Source organism: Chenopodium album, chromosome 7, assembly GCF_948465745.1.
Source record: "Chenopodium album chromosome 7, dcCheAlbu1.1, whole genome shotgun sequence".
In the NCBI taxonomy this organism is placed as follows: domain Eukaryota; kingdom Viridiplantae; phylum Streptophyta; class Magnoliopsida; order Caryophyllales; family Amaranthaceae; genus Chenopodium; species Chenopodium album.
This window is the reverse complement of record NC_137840.1, coordinates 71301395-71314791: the sequence shown is the minus strand read 5'-3', so window position 1 is coordinate 71314791 and position 13397 is coordinate 71301395. Positions and strand designations below refer to the sequence as shown.

The window sequence follows — 13397 nt, the reverse complement described above, 5'->3', positions numbered from 1 at the left end:
TCGTCCAGCTCCAGACAATAAAAATATGCTGTTTGATGTCAAAATTTGCAACAATAAAAATGTCGACTATATTTTTTTTGTCATGCATATATGAGCTTTTACTCAATCAGAAAAAACAAGGAAGGCTGGATATTACCTTTGGTATATATCGAAGGTGAGATTAATATTGTCCTCCCATGTCAGCCATATTTAGCTCCTCAATTCATTACTCCTCAGTATGATGTCCTGAGTTCAAAAAAAAGATGGATTTCATAATTTCCATCTTCCAATAATGATAAATAGACTCAAATGCCTTAAATTTAAAATAAAAACATAACACTCTGAGACAGGGCTCAAAGGAAGGGTAATGCAATGGGAAAACAATATTGAGAAGATAGAGCAAGCACCTCGATCTGGCAAATGCAAATGCTATCCGTGCGAAAGCATGATCTTACATTTGAACCAAAGATTCATAAGTGTTGCCCGGTTCTTGATCATAAGCTCATCGTTGACATATGCAAGTTCTGTTTGTTTTCACCAGTTAACCACTATAGATCCTTCTTTTGGGAAAAGTCAAGGCTGTAACCAGGATTCTTCTTCAGTTTATTTTCCTCCATCAATTTATGTGTACCCCAAGAATCATTCCACAACCCGGATGCAGCATATATATTAGCCAAAGCAACATAAGTAGAAGAATTTTTGGTATCCAAATTGGAAAGGTGTTTTGCAGCTAACTTGCCAAAAGAAATATCTCCATGGACATTAGAAGCACCAAGTATAGCTCCCCAATGCAATTCATTTGGCTGAATATTCATCTTTTGCATTATAAAAAAAGCTTCCTCTAATTGACCACCTCGTGCAAGCAAATCTATCATGCATGAATAGTGTTTTTCAGTTGGAGCAATGTTATGATTGACGACCATATTATTAAAGCATTCCCAACCTTCCCTAATTAACCCTGCATGACTACAAGCAACTAGAAGAGACAAGAATGTAACATCATTCGGCTTGAGACCCTCATATTCCATCTTACTATACAATGACATTGCCTCATGTCCATAGCCATGCTTGGCATATCCGTCAATCAAAGATGACCATGAAATGACATTCTTTTCTTCCATTTGATCAAAAGCACGAATGGCTTCCTTAAGCTCCCCACATTTGGCATACATATCGATAAGGGCATTGCCCATAACCACGTCTTGAGTAGGAACATATTTAAGTGCAAGAGCATGAATTTGTCTACCAAAGTTCAACAAAGAAGAATTAGAACACACACTAAACATGGTACAGAGGAGAAAACCATCTAGCATCATGCCACTGTGGTATACTTCACCGAAGAGATTCAAAGCATCAATATGATGATCACTGTCATGTGCAAAGCCAGCAATCATAGCAGTGTAAGACACTAGATCCTTTACCATCATACTCCTAAATACAGAGTAGGCATACTTTGTACTTCCACAATTTGCATACGCCTCTATTAGCAGTCTACTCAGCAGTTCATGTAATCCGAAGCCATGTTGTACAATAAGCCCATGTATTTGGAAAACTCTGGAAAGATTATTACCTTGAGCACATACATTCAATAAGCTCCCAAAAGTAAAGCAATCAGGTATTTCACCTAGTAATTTCAAGGGCAGAAACATATCATATTTAATAGTTGCCAATCAAAAACTAATTGATACTCTAAACAAGATTAAACACCTCACCTTCTTTCATCATAGACCGGAACATTCGAAATGCATCATTTACATAGCCTTGAACTGCAAAACCACCAATCATTGCATTCCAACAGACCAAATCCCTCTCAGACATCATCTGAAAGACAATACTCGCGTCCTCGATACGCCCACACTTCGAATGCAGGTCAACCAATGCACTCTGTACAAACAAATTCCCAGCAAACCTACTCTTCTGCAAACACCCTTGAATTTGCTTCCCACTTCTCAAACACATCAACTTGGTACATGCCCTCAATGCACTACCAAACGTAAACTGATTACCTTTCACACCTGAACAATGCATACTCTCAAAAACCATAAGGGCATCCTTAAAGAACCCATTTTGGGAGTACCCAGATACCAAAGCAGTCCAAGATACAATATTTCTTTCAGGCATTTTATCAAACACCTTACGTGCATCCCTCATGTCACCAATTTTGGCATAGAATATGATCATTTTGTTATTCAAAGCCACATTTGAGTCAATCCCATTAAGGAAAAGATACTTATGTATCAAACGGCCTTCTATTCCTGCTTTTGCATCAATACACAGTTGAAGCAAATTCAAGTAAAATGAAGGGTCTGAAGGAGCTGGGTTCTTTCTGAAGATGGGTCTGAGAGCTTCACATAATTTACCCATGATTTGCAATTCTAATTCTAGTGTTTTTCCATTAAAGTTTCAAGTATGGAACTTGAATGTTTAGACAAAATTACGCATAAAATATACGAAACATTATGCATTGTACGTGAAAATATGCAACAATTTGGAAGGATTGGACTATTGGAGTATACAGGGGAGGTAAGAAGGTTTTTCTTAGAATGAAGAAGTCAATTGTAATTATGAAGTAAAATTTTGACAATTATAGAGGGCAATGGTTTTTTAATTTCAAAAATTAAACACGAATGTAATGTGTGCATGGTAATAGCCGTAAAATCAAAGGTATTTATTGGTTTACGTTTTGTTTGAGATATCTTTCAATTGAATGTATATAAAAAAAAATAGTCTTGCACATGGTACAACCGGTTGTACAATAGAAATTGTTAATTAATTTACTACTATTATCATTAATTCATTATCAACTTATGGGTTATAGATCATTAGTATTGTTTTCTTATTAATTTGACAATTTGATTTCATAAACCAAAAACATGTACTACATGTATATGTGTCAAATTGGATCAATTAAACATCTCAACCTTTCTCATTCACATCTTTACATTATACAAAGTTATAATATTTCCTTTAAAAAAAATTATAATATATTTCATAACCTAAACACTAGTAATTATGAATAAGATATAATATTAACAAAGATATTAATAAATATCTTATCACTATGTAATTACAAACCAACCACTATTAGTAAAAATCAATTTCAATATTTCATTTTTGTTAAATCCAAGTGCGTAGTAAAAAGGTTAAGATCAGGTTTGGTTTGAGCTATATTAAGGTGGTGAGTCACCTATTTTAGAATTGATTAGGACAAGGTTACATGCAATTTAAACTTGTCTTGACCAAGCATTATCATCACCTTCATTTTAATTTTCTTATCATTTACTTTGTTAAGAATAAAAAATAAATTTATTCATCTATTAGACATTATAAATAGAGAGATGAGAAAGGTGAAAGAAGAGCATGAATGTATTCAACCAATTCATAAAAGCAATTACAATTAGCCATAAACAAAGATGGTAAGCTAAGTTAATGAAGTTAATAATCCTACAAAACAATAAACAACTAGTGTTGCTTCTACTACTAGTGTTAATAATGTGGGATAGTTAACTCCTCACTAGCTCACCATAATGCGAATTCAACTTATGATTTTAAAGTCACGATTTCAAGCTCCACCAATTCCCTTACCTCCTCCTTTACTCTCCTGTGAAGCTGTACTGGTTTAACCTTACGAGAGATACTGATTTAGTAAGTTTTTTTTTTTTTATTTTATCTTAAATTCCCCATCACCTCCTGTATTCAAATATTGCTAATATAATAGCATTTCCATTTCAATTGATCAAAAATTGATACTTCCTACAAGTAAATGAGAAGTATATTCCATTTTAAATTAAAGTCGGGTCAATTTTTCCAAATCGAAAATCTTACAAGCTACCCCAAACAAAAACATACAACTCTACAAGACTACAACAAGAGTGGCATTCCAATGAGAGGCCCCCGTTGGCAGCTGAAAGTGAGAGAGATAGGAAAACTGTAGAGAAGTGACAGAAAATGTGAAACACTCAGTCATTCACCCTTCTCTTCTTCTTCATACTCCATTCCAAAATTGAAATTATGCAGATTCTTTCACTTTCAATTTCACCATTAACAACTTCTTCATGTCATCTTATGTTTAACCCCACTTCTCTTTCATCATCTTCTTCCACCTTCAACTGTTGCATTTCCCCTGCTTCTGTTTCTGCTTCTGCTTCTTCTACTGCACCTGAGTCTCAATCCAAGCTTCAATCTCAACCTTCTCCAATTTCCAACCCCAAAAACAACGACAAGAAGAAGATGAATGATGAGGGTAATAATTATACAAAAAAGGGTATTTCAAAAATTCAAGTTTCAAGGCAAAAATATATCCCAGTTTCAAAATCCCAACTTCATGATGCTCTCCTCTCTTTCCTCCGTGATAATCAAGGTGGCAGCGATGGCGGTGTCGATAATGATGATGATTCTATTGTTTCCCATTTCGTCCTCCTCTCTTCGTAAGCATTTTTTATTAGATTATATGGAGTTGTTTAATTGCCTTTTCATGATTTTTCTAGCTATAATTTTTGCTTGATTGTATGTTTTCTATGATTGTAAGATATATTAATGGAATGATTTTACACATTGAATGATGAGAAGCACGGACAATTGGATCATTTCATTTGGAAGAAGTGTATGTGTTTCCTGATTTTTACTTATCTGAACTTATCAAAACTTATTACGCGAAAACTAATTTTACTCCGTAGTTGGGTAAGGAACTTATTATAGCTTATCTGAATAAGGTAAACATAATGGAGTCTAAGCTGCAATTCTCCTATATTAAGTTTCTACAAAAAAAAAAAAAAAAAAAGTTTTAATAGGTAATAATTAGTTTCAATCAGTAATTGCATATAGCAAAGAAGTGAAGAACAGTAGTGAATTACTGAAGTAAACACAAGTTTCAATCAATAAATATCAATTTTAATCAATAAAAATAATTTCAGTTCGGTAAAAGTTAGGTGACAGGATGGCCTAAGTTAGTGTATTCACCAACAAAGGTATTTATTTTTTATAGTGAATACTTGTTGACCTGATTGATATTCCCACAATTCTGAAAAACATGTGTGAAATTAGAGGAGATTGTGCTCGTAAATCCCATAATTTGTCTAGTTTTCAACTTTTCACTATGACTTGTAGATGTTGATATTGCTATCTTGTTTATAGGTGCTTGGACTCAATTCTTCATGCTGAGCATAAAAGCATTTTGGAGGAAATGCGAGCTGATTACCTCTCCACTCAGTCTGTGAGACATGAGGAGGATTTTGATACGTTTGGACTTGAAAGGGAAAGAGAACCTGATTCTGATGAGGGCATTGAGTTCGTTAATGGTGGAGGGAATAGGAGTGTGAAGATTAGTGGAGATGACACCGCAGATTTAGAGGAGAACCAATTGTCTTTCTTAAAAGGGCTGGACTTGATGCAGATTTTTGGTGATATCCCAAAGAATGATGACAAGAACTCCAGGTATTATATGATAACATATCTATTATTTATGATGATCTAGCTAACATATCCAGTATATAGTTTGCATTTATTTCTATTTGAGCTAGCTACATTGAGCTACTAATAAAGTAATAAGGGGTTATGTCCCTTTAATTCAAGTCACAAGGCAACTGAAAGACTTGCTCGGATGTGTGGCTCTGATTGTCATTATCGAAATCCTTGTGTTAAATATTCATGTCATTTCAATGGAGTATCAATTATGGTTATTATCTGTTCCTGCAGTTGTATGTTTGTTACTTGTAACGAAATAAACGCCATCCTTCAGGCAACATGAACTTACTGTGCAGTACTTCTGAAGTGGCTACAGCGACCCGTTTCCAGCGCTCTTTCATGAAGCTTCTTCAAGATGCACAATTTGAAGAGCTATCAGTGAGGGATCTGATGCTTACATCAGCATTGAACAGTGATTATCTTCTCACTTTGCCAATATATGTTGATTGGAAAAGAGCTTCTGAGTCCAAAGCAATTATATTCAGGTGATATTTCAGTATTAATGTTTGCATGCATACTCAAATAAAGCTCTTCAACTGTCAAAGCATATTACTTTTCTACATCATTTCCCGTTATCACATATAGGCAGCCTTATGGGCTCTCTCTCATACTCTGATGGAGATTGATTGGCTTACCACCTTTTTTTTTTTTTTTTTTTGAAACATGACCTACCACTTTACTAAAAAATAAGACATTTGATTTAGTTCTTTGTAATCAAAAGTTGAGATGTTGCCAATAATGACTCATTCAGCTCTCTTGTAAATCTATGATGTATTTATTTTTAGGCAATGTACTTTAGTAAAGATGATTCATCTGAAGTGAGATAATTCGTCAACACAAAATGATCAACTATATTAAAGTAAACCTATCAGGCTTAAAATTCTATGTGTTGGTTGGCACTTAGCAATACTTCCCAATTTCCATTCCAATCCAATAGCTGCCAGTCCTGCCACTTCTTTTATCAGATCAAAGAAAGAACAAATTGTATCTAGCTGTCTTGTTAATGCTAAGCCTATATTTTTGCAACACTAATATACAGGGCACTATTGCTTTAGTTGTCCTTACAGTCCCCTTCTTGAGTCTTTTTATCCCATTTGTATAACTCCTATGGCTGCTCATTTGTTTGTATTACATTATTATTCCTGCTCTAGTCTATAGCCCAACAACAATGTCAACATTCTCACAGCTTATGTCTTCTAGTTACATCTTCCTTTTTTCACTTTGCTTGTTGCATCAAACTCTTTTGTTGACACCTATTGCATCATATCTGAAGACCTTTGATTAGAAGGCTGCTGCATTGGCAAAGTGGCAAGTGGTAGATTCCAGGATTAATAGAGTTCTAGTTACAAAAATCATGATTCATCTCAATCCTATTGAATGTTAATTCTCAATCTTAATGAAAACATTGGGCTACAATTTCGGGAACCATACATGAGTGTGGTGGATGTATCTTATTGTTAATTTGTTACCAACCTTATAGGTCTTTCCTATAAGCTCTAAACCAAAACGGGAAAAGAATAAATTTTGATTTTTTTTTTTTCTGCATGCTTTTGTTTGAATTAGAACTTTATTCATAAACAACAATTATGCATTCCAGGCGGGGCTATGGTACTGAAAAGCAGAAAGGTTTGCTCATAGTCGAAAAGCTTGATTATCTACAATCAAAGGTTTTGCAAGGAATTTTTGGCCTTGTATCAAAACCACTGCTGACTGTTGGACTTTGGATTAAAAAGGTACTTCGATTTTCATTTGTACTAATTTATAGTTCTTTAAGACTCTTATAGTCATCTCCCTCCCTTAATATGCATATTATTTCAACTATATGTGCATATTTTGATTTTCGCGCTAACATTATTGTTCATTTGTTCGGTTCTCTGGAAGAACTAAAGTATGCACATCGTATTTGATAATTAAAAAATGCTTTCAATCTCATTTATCCTTATAAGTGAAGAGAGGACTAATGAAAATTAACCAAGCTAATTAAGCAAACCGATAAACAATGAATTTTGTATTAATCAAGGCGGCCTGTGGTGATCTTGAGTAAAATAAAATAAAAAAATGACGGTAGGAGTGCATGACTAAATTGATAATTAAAGGGGAAATTATCACTTAGTTGGCCTCCTAGCATCTCATGGGGTCCGTGGGAAGCACCTAGGTCAATGTCCTTTCTAGTCTAGAAAAGTCAAAAATTCTCCAAAAGTGAAGGTTGTAATACATGAAATTTGACCATTTTTGGAGACTTCAGGACCCAATTTTGAAAAATCAAGTGATGTTAGGGGATGCACCTCGAACTCATAAAAGATTGTTTGGAACCATATATGACCACTAGGAGGTCTAGTAATGGCCTTTGATGGCCTCAAGTCAATAGCCAAAGTGCCTTGAATTGACTAGATTGATAGTTAAAAGGCAAATAGGATGGTTCTAATCACCCAAGTGGCCTCCCGAGATCCCGTGGGATTCATGGGAAACACCTTATCCTCTTTCCTTTCCAGGTCCGGAAAAAATCAAAATATCTTCAAATTTGAAGGCTATAATCCATGCTTTCGGACCAATCTTGGGAAAATTTTCTAAAACAAAAGTGGAAGTGGGGGGTATCTCGAGGGGTGATAATAATTAATTTGGAACCATAACAAGTCTGCTAATAGGTCTATAAAGTCCCTAGAATGAGTTTGGTTCAATTATATGGCTATTTTTTAAATCTTGTTGTGGTGCTAGTCAGGAGATTCCAATCACCAACTAGGCATCAAAAGTCCTATTAAGGTGTTGAAGTCCTTCATTGAGTAATACCACCCACCTTTGTTAGTGCATGTGTTGTTTATATGTTGGTGTGAGTGTGTTACACCATTATTACCATTGTTGATTTTGATTGTTGCCTATAGTTCGCAGTATAGGAATTTCTCAATTTCATCTCTTGTTGTGTTGTATGACAATGTGACTGCAAAAGGCAGTAGCTTGTGTTATGCTTCTTGAGATTTCTAAATTCTCTAAGACAGCGTGTTTACTGAAATTTTAAACAGAAAAGTTATGTGTGGCTTTGTTGTGTTATCTTTCATTGTTTTTCCTTCTAGACGGTCTATTAGTGGAATTTCCTTCTGCAGACCATTCAACTAGCCAGTGAGAATGAAGATATTCAGCTTTGGATCAAGAGAGTCCAGCTCAAGTTCGAAGAGACTTCCCTATTCCAGCAGCCATATATTTCTGATACAACCTCGGACGATTTCCCAAAACATGACCAGGATTTAGACAGGGACTTGCCTATCTGGTTGGCTGCACAAGAGGCTGTGAGTCGTTATGAAGGCTTCTTATCATCAATAGGACCTCGTAGTAGGTTACTGAGGAAGTTTCTAACGTGGGTTGGAGTTCTACCACCAACACCAGAAGTTCCATTTGAGTTTGATTCTGAAAACGTTGCTGCTACTGAACCTCACTTAAGGTATGTCTAAAGTTACAGTCTCCCTATTCACAGTCGTAAGTGTCCCTGTGTCCGCGAGAATGTGTGATAAAGGAAGCACTTGTTCATTATATTCATGTTCTTATGCTTTTTTCGGGGGTTACAATGAAAATAACTGAAGGGTTTTTCACAGGCCAGTGCTACTATCTAGAATCACTCTCAATGATATATGGAAACCTGCTACAAGAAAATTTTGCGGGAACAACGTATGGAAAATGTTGAGGGTTGGCTTTTCTATTATTTTCTCTCGGTCAATTATACAGGTATCTTACTAATCTTTGAAATAGTAGTGTCTGAAATACTGACATTCTTGCTTCTCTACCACCAAATTTATGCTGTTCTTGTTATGCAATATTTAAACTGAATTTCTGAATTGTAGATAGGAGCTATAGGACTATAGGTCAATCACCTATTAATACTATTCTGGTGTCTGTTATCCTAGGAACCTGCATTTCAGGAATTGATTTTGCTGTACACTGAGGAGACTGGAGATACGAAGATTTCTTCATTGCAATTAAAGATTTATGAGAAAATTCCAGTACCAGATTTACCGGTAACATTTATAAGCTAGTGATGAACTGTTTTTTTCATCATGCAATGTGCAAATTCCATCTATTTTAAATTTTGATTTATGTTGTTCTGTCTTAATATGTCTGCCCTAATATTTTATCTCCCTCTGTAGTAATACAATATTCAACTGATACATACTGGTCATTGAACTCTTCTTAATATGTGTTTTATCAACTAGGACTGTCAAAGTGAAATGGATGGGGTATTTATTAGCTTTCTGTTTCTTTGTTCAATCTGTCTTAGCATTTTTATGATATTCTTGTGCAGGTCATTTTTCCTCACAAAAAGCTATCATTTCGCATACTGGACACGGTAAGGACCATGCAATTCATTTTTAACTTGTAATAAGGTCTTATACACATGTAGTTTCAAGCTTCTTTGCATCAATTATTTTAAAATTTGACTGGCATGAAGTTGTGAGTTGTGCAGTTGTGCCTTTAGGATCTGGCTCCATTGATAGCCTCTGATGTTATTACTTGCCCTTTTCTACATTTGACCAAAAAAAAAACATTTTTTTATGTAAAACAGTTCAAATATCATTTTCTCTTTTCATAAATGGATAATGAAAGTTCAGATTAGTTGGGCCTTATATTAGAGCAGTTTATGAATTGAAAATTTTCCTTGTACTTCTGCTACTCACTACTTTGACTCTCTTTTATACGATGATGGTTATTTTAAAAGTTTTGTTACGTTGTAATATACTTAAGTTTCTTCTATAGATATATTTCTTTGCAAAGTAGTTAATATATTTTTGGTCCTAACTTAAGTTACTGTTTGGTGTAAGGATACCCCTGGGCCTTTCCTTTCATTGATTGTGTTATGATAATGTACTCATCAGTCATCACAAAATTCGTTCTACATTACCCTGCAATTGATGAGTTAAATCTTGGTTTCTCAACTCATATATTATAAATATTTGTTAGGATCAATTGGTCAGTACTCAGTACTTTACCATTCAATTATATGGATGAAACTTTAGGCAAGTGTTCTCAATTCTTCCTGTTGAAGTTGGCACTCCATAGTTAGCATGTGCCATGAGGTTTCTGTATCACTGTCCTTTACGAGTAACTTCTTACTGATGAAGTTGGTCACTGCTTATCAGCTGGCAACAGTTATTTCCATATTGATCTAGTTCTACCAGTATCTGTCCCAAGATCATATATGTGTATACAATGTGGATTTGATATAGGGATAGCATCCTTCGTTCTGTATAAAGCTAGGTTTGCCTTGCCAGTTGTGAAATTAGAGCCTGAAACAAGGTCCACTTGTTCCATATTCACTATGGTGAAATCTATCTGATTTCCGAATTATATAGCTTCTTTGGGGCAGAGAACTGCTTATATTTGTTTCCTAAGAGTAATAAAAGTTTTTTGATAGTAGAGCTTTTGGCTACCTTGCATGGTAACCTATCTGATATCTTGAACTTCATTTGAAGGTACGCTTGGATGTTGCCACAATTGTAGGACTTCTGGCTTACTTCATCAATTACAGATTTGAGGATGCCTTGTCTTCTCCGTATGTTTTCCGAGCATTTGGTATTTTTTTCTGAAGATTTCCTACATGAACGATAGCTTTCATATCTACTAATATGCAAAACTTTTCTGCAAGATTTATACTTCCTCTGTTCTTTTTTACTTGACCTGTTTCTTTTATCACGCTTGCCAATGCAAAACTTTAACGATCAATAACTTAAATTCTCCATAAGTAAAAAATTATAAAAAGTTATATATTATGAGAGTATTTATTGAGACGAATCCAAAAAAGATCATACATGAATATATTTTTCCTTACATATTATTCACAAAAGACGGTCAAAGGAGGGGTGGTGAATAGTGTAAAAGTCAAAGCGGGTCAAGTAATAAAGAATGGAGGATGTATATGTTAATATAGTAGTTATCATTCCTCAAGCTCGAATAACGAACTGTTTCCTCAGTTCTTGAAGTCAAGCTTTGCAATAGAGAAGACATGTGAATGAGTGAGTTCCTGGTCAGTTGGTTAAACCTGTTGTCCAGTCACCCGTGAGGCCGTGATAATGCTTTCCTTTCCTTGTGATGCTGAGATTAAGTCCTAATGGAATGGCTCTAGATATGCTATATTCCTTCTAATTGCAGTATCCTTCAAGAGCCCCTATTATTTAATGACTGGTGGATCTATGTACTGTCGTGTGTTATTGCCTGAAACTTGCTGCTTGGAACACCATATAGTCTGCAACTAACATGTAGTCGGCCTGATGCAAGGCCACTTATCCATGCAAGTATTTTCCATGTCAAAACATATAGCTCAGGCTGAGCCCGGTTTGTGGAAACCATCTCATCTAGGAATCCCTTTCCCTTCTCTGTGTATCAATTCAAACTCATTAACTATTTTTGACCACTTTTGACCCTTTTCTGCTTCTGTTACATACCATCAGTAAGTTCTTGAGCCCTGTGTAACTTCATTCTCAGGTCAGATTTACTGCTAGATGTCATTGCTGTGAGCGCCCTCATCATTTTTGTTACACGTGTAGCACTTGGATACAAACAGACACGGGATAGATATGAGGTAAGATTGCTGAGTTACTCTTTGTTGATATCAGATAGAAGGAAAGACGTTGCCTAATCAAGCACCCTCCTTTCTAATCGTGGTTATTAATTCTTTTTTAAACAGCTTCTCGTCAACAGGGCATTGTATGAAAAAACTTTGGCTAGTGGGTTTGGCTCTGTTTATTTTCTCCTAGATGCTTCAGAACAACAGCAAGTGAGCAGATAGAATATTTTTCATGATATATTTCCATTAATAGTCTTTTTAGTCTTTTAGAATACTTATCTTTTTCTTATTTATACCTATGATCAGTACAAGGAATGCGTTTTGGCCTACGGGATCCTACTCAAAGCAGAAAAAATTCAGGTCCTCCCTTTCATTAGTTTACTTGTACATCTTATTGTCCCTGCTTTGTTCACATTATTGAATTATGTTTCTATTAATGAGATATATATCGTTTGGCTGTCACTAGCAACTGATAACCAAAATGTTTTAGTACCTAATGATCTTTCACATCTGTTAGCATTGCTCAGACTCATAAATGTTAAAAACATGTCTGTTCTAACTTAACTAGTTCTTAGGACTTACGACTTTAAACTGCAGTTTCCTACTCGCGCATCCCTCGGAGAAGAGTGTGAGAAATTTTTGTACAGCAAGTTCAAAGAGAAGGTATGAACTGAATATATGATTTGAGTGCCTGTTCTTTAACATTTTACTGTTACAAACTTATAATACATTATGAGCAAAATGTTGCAGGTGAAGATGCCAATTGACAAAGCGGTAGATATGTTGATAAACTTTGGTCTCATAGTTGAAAAGAAAATCGATGGCCAAAATGTGTTGCAAGTTATTCCGTGCTCCATGGCATATGATGCCCTAAGAAATCGTTGGGATTGCCTGTTGCTATAGATTTTGTAGAATTTTTTGCACAGGTTGTAATCTTGTATACTTGGTTGCTTACTCCACAAATATCATCATTGTATACTACAATACTACGTATTATATTACCATGCTTAGATTAGGCTTCATAATATATCTACATATACTATTAGCGTTTTTAGTACTCCTTCCGTTCCAAAATAGATATACTACTATTAGTGCTTTATACATAAAGAAATAACCGTCAAATACGTACTGGTTAGAATTATTCATCAATTATCCACATCGGCAAATGTGTCCGTCAAAAAATGAACTGATATTAACCCTCATTAAATAGGATCACAGCTGCTCAATGTAAATGAACTGGACTGGGTGGCTAGGCAAGCAACACAATCAGCATTTACAACTAAATCCTAGCCATACTGTACGGCTTAGCTCAGACAGACCAAGTTAAAAATAACCGTAACAGTTGCAAAACTCTTTCTGGTTGGGCTAGTTGATACAGAGATGAAGAGTAACCAGACTAAGCAAACTC

At 35.2% G+C, this 13397-nt stretch overlaps 2 protein-coding genes across 2 annotated transcripts; one reads left to right on the top strand and one right to left on the bottom strand.

Moving 5' to 3' along the window:
• Positions 1-335: 335 nt before the first annotated feature.
• Positions 336-2509, bottom strand: LOC145638351 (pentatricopeptide repeat-containing protein At3g20730-like). The gene is made up of 2 exons (XM_081689320.1): positions 1692-2509; positions 336-1603 (listed from the first exon to the last, which is right to left on the bottom strand). Exons 1-2 carry the CDS (start codon positions 2341-2343, stop codon positions 528-530), a joined length of 1728 nt encoding a protein of 575 aa, XP_081545446.1. The 5' UTR covers positions 2344-2509; the 3' UTR covers positions 336-527.
• A 1348-nt stretch (positions 2510-3857) lies between these two features.
• On the top strand, positions 3858-13031 carry LOC145638350 (uncharacterized). Its single transcript, XM_081689319.1, has 14 exons — positions 3858-4406; positions 5113-5412; positions 5739-5927; positions 7040-7175; positions 8541-8875; positions 9027-9156; positions 9336-9446; positions 9731-9775; positions 10899-10978; positions 11908-12004; positions 12110-12199; positions 12296-12349; positions 12587-12652; positions 12740-13031. The coding sequence occupies exons 1-14, from the start codon at positions 3991-3993 to the stop codon at positions 12890-12892; spliced, it is 2202 nt and encodes a 733-aa protein (XP_081545445.1). The 5' UTR covers positions 3858-3990; the 3' UTR covers positions 12893-13031.
• The last annotated feature ends 366 nt before the right edge of the window (positions 13032-13397 follow it).

What these genes read in the sequence shown, in the direction of transcription:
- LOC145638351 (XM_081689320.1), bottom strand. Translation starts at nt 2,343, where the DNA reads ATGGGTAAATTATGTGAAGCTCTCAGACCCATCTTCAGAAAGAACCCA. An exon ending in CCGGTCTATGATGAAAGAAG is followed by an intron (nt 1,604 to 1,691) that starts GTGAGGTGTTTA and finishes TGAAATTACTAG; the next exon opens with GTGAAATACCTGATTGCTTT.
- LOC145638350 (XM_081689319.1), top strand. Translation starts at nt 3,991, where the DNA reads ATGCAGATTCTTTCACTTTCAATTTCACCATTAACAACTTCTTCATGT. An exon ending in TCTCTCGGTCAATTATACAG is followed by an intron (nt 9,157 to 9,335) that starts GTATCTTACTAA and finishes CTGTTATCCTAG; the next exon opens with GAACCTGCATTTCAGGAATT. An exon ending in ACAGCAAGTTCAAAGAGAAG is followed by an intron (nt 12,653 to 12,739) that starts GTATGAACTGAA and finishes AAAATGTTGCAG; the next exon opens with GTGAAGATGCCAATTGACAA.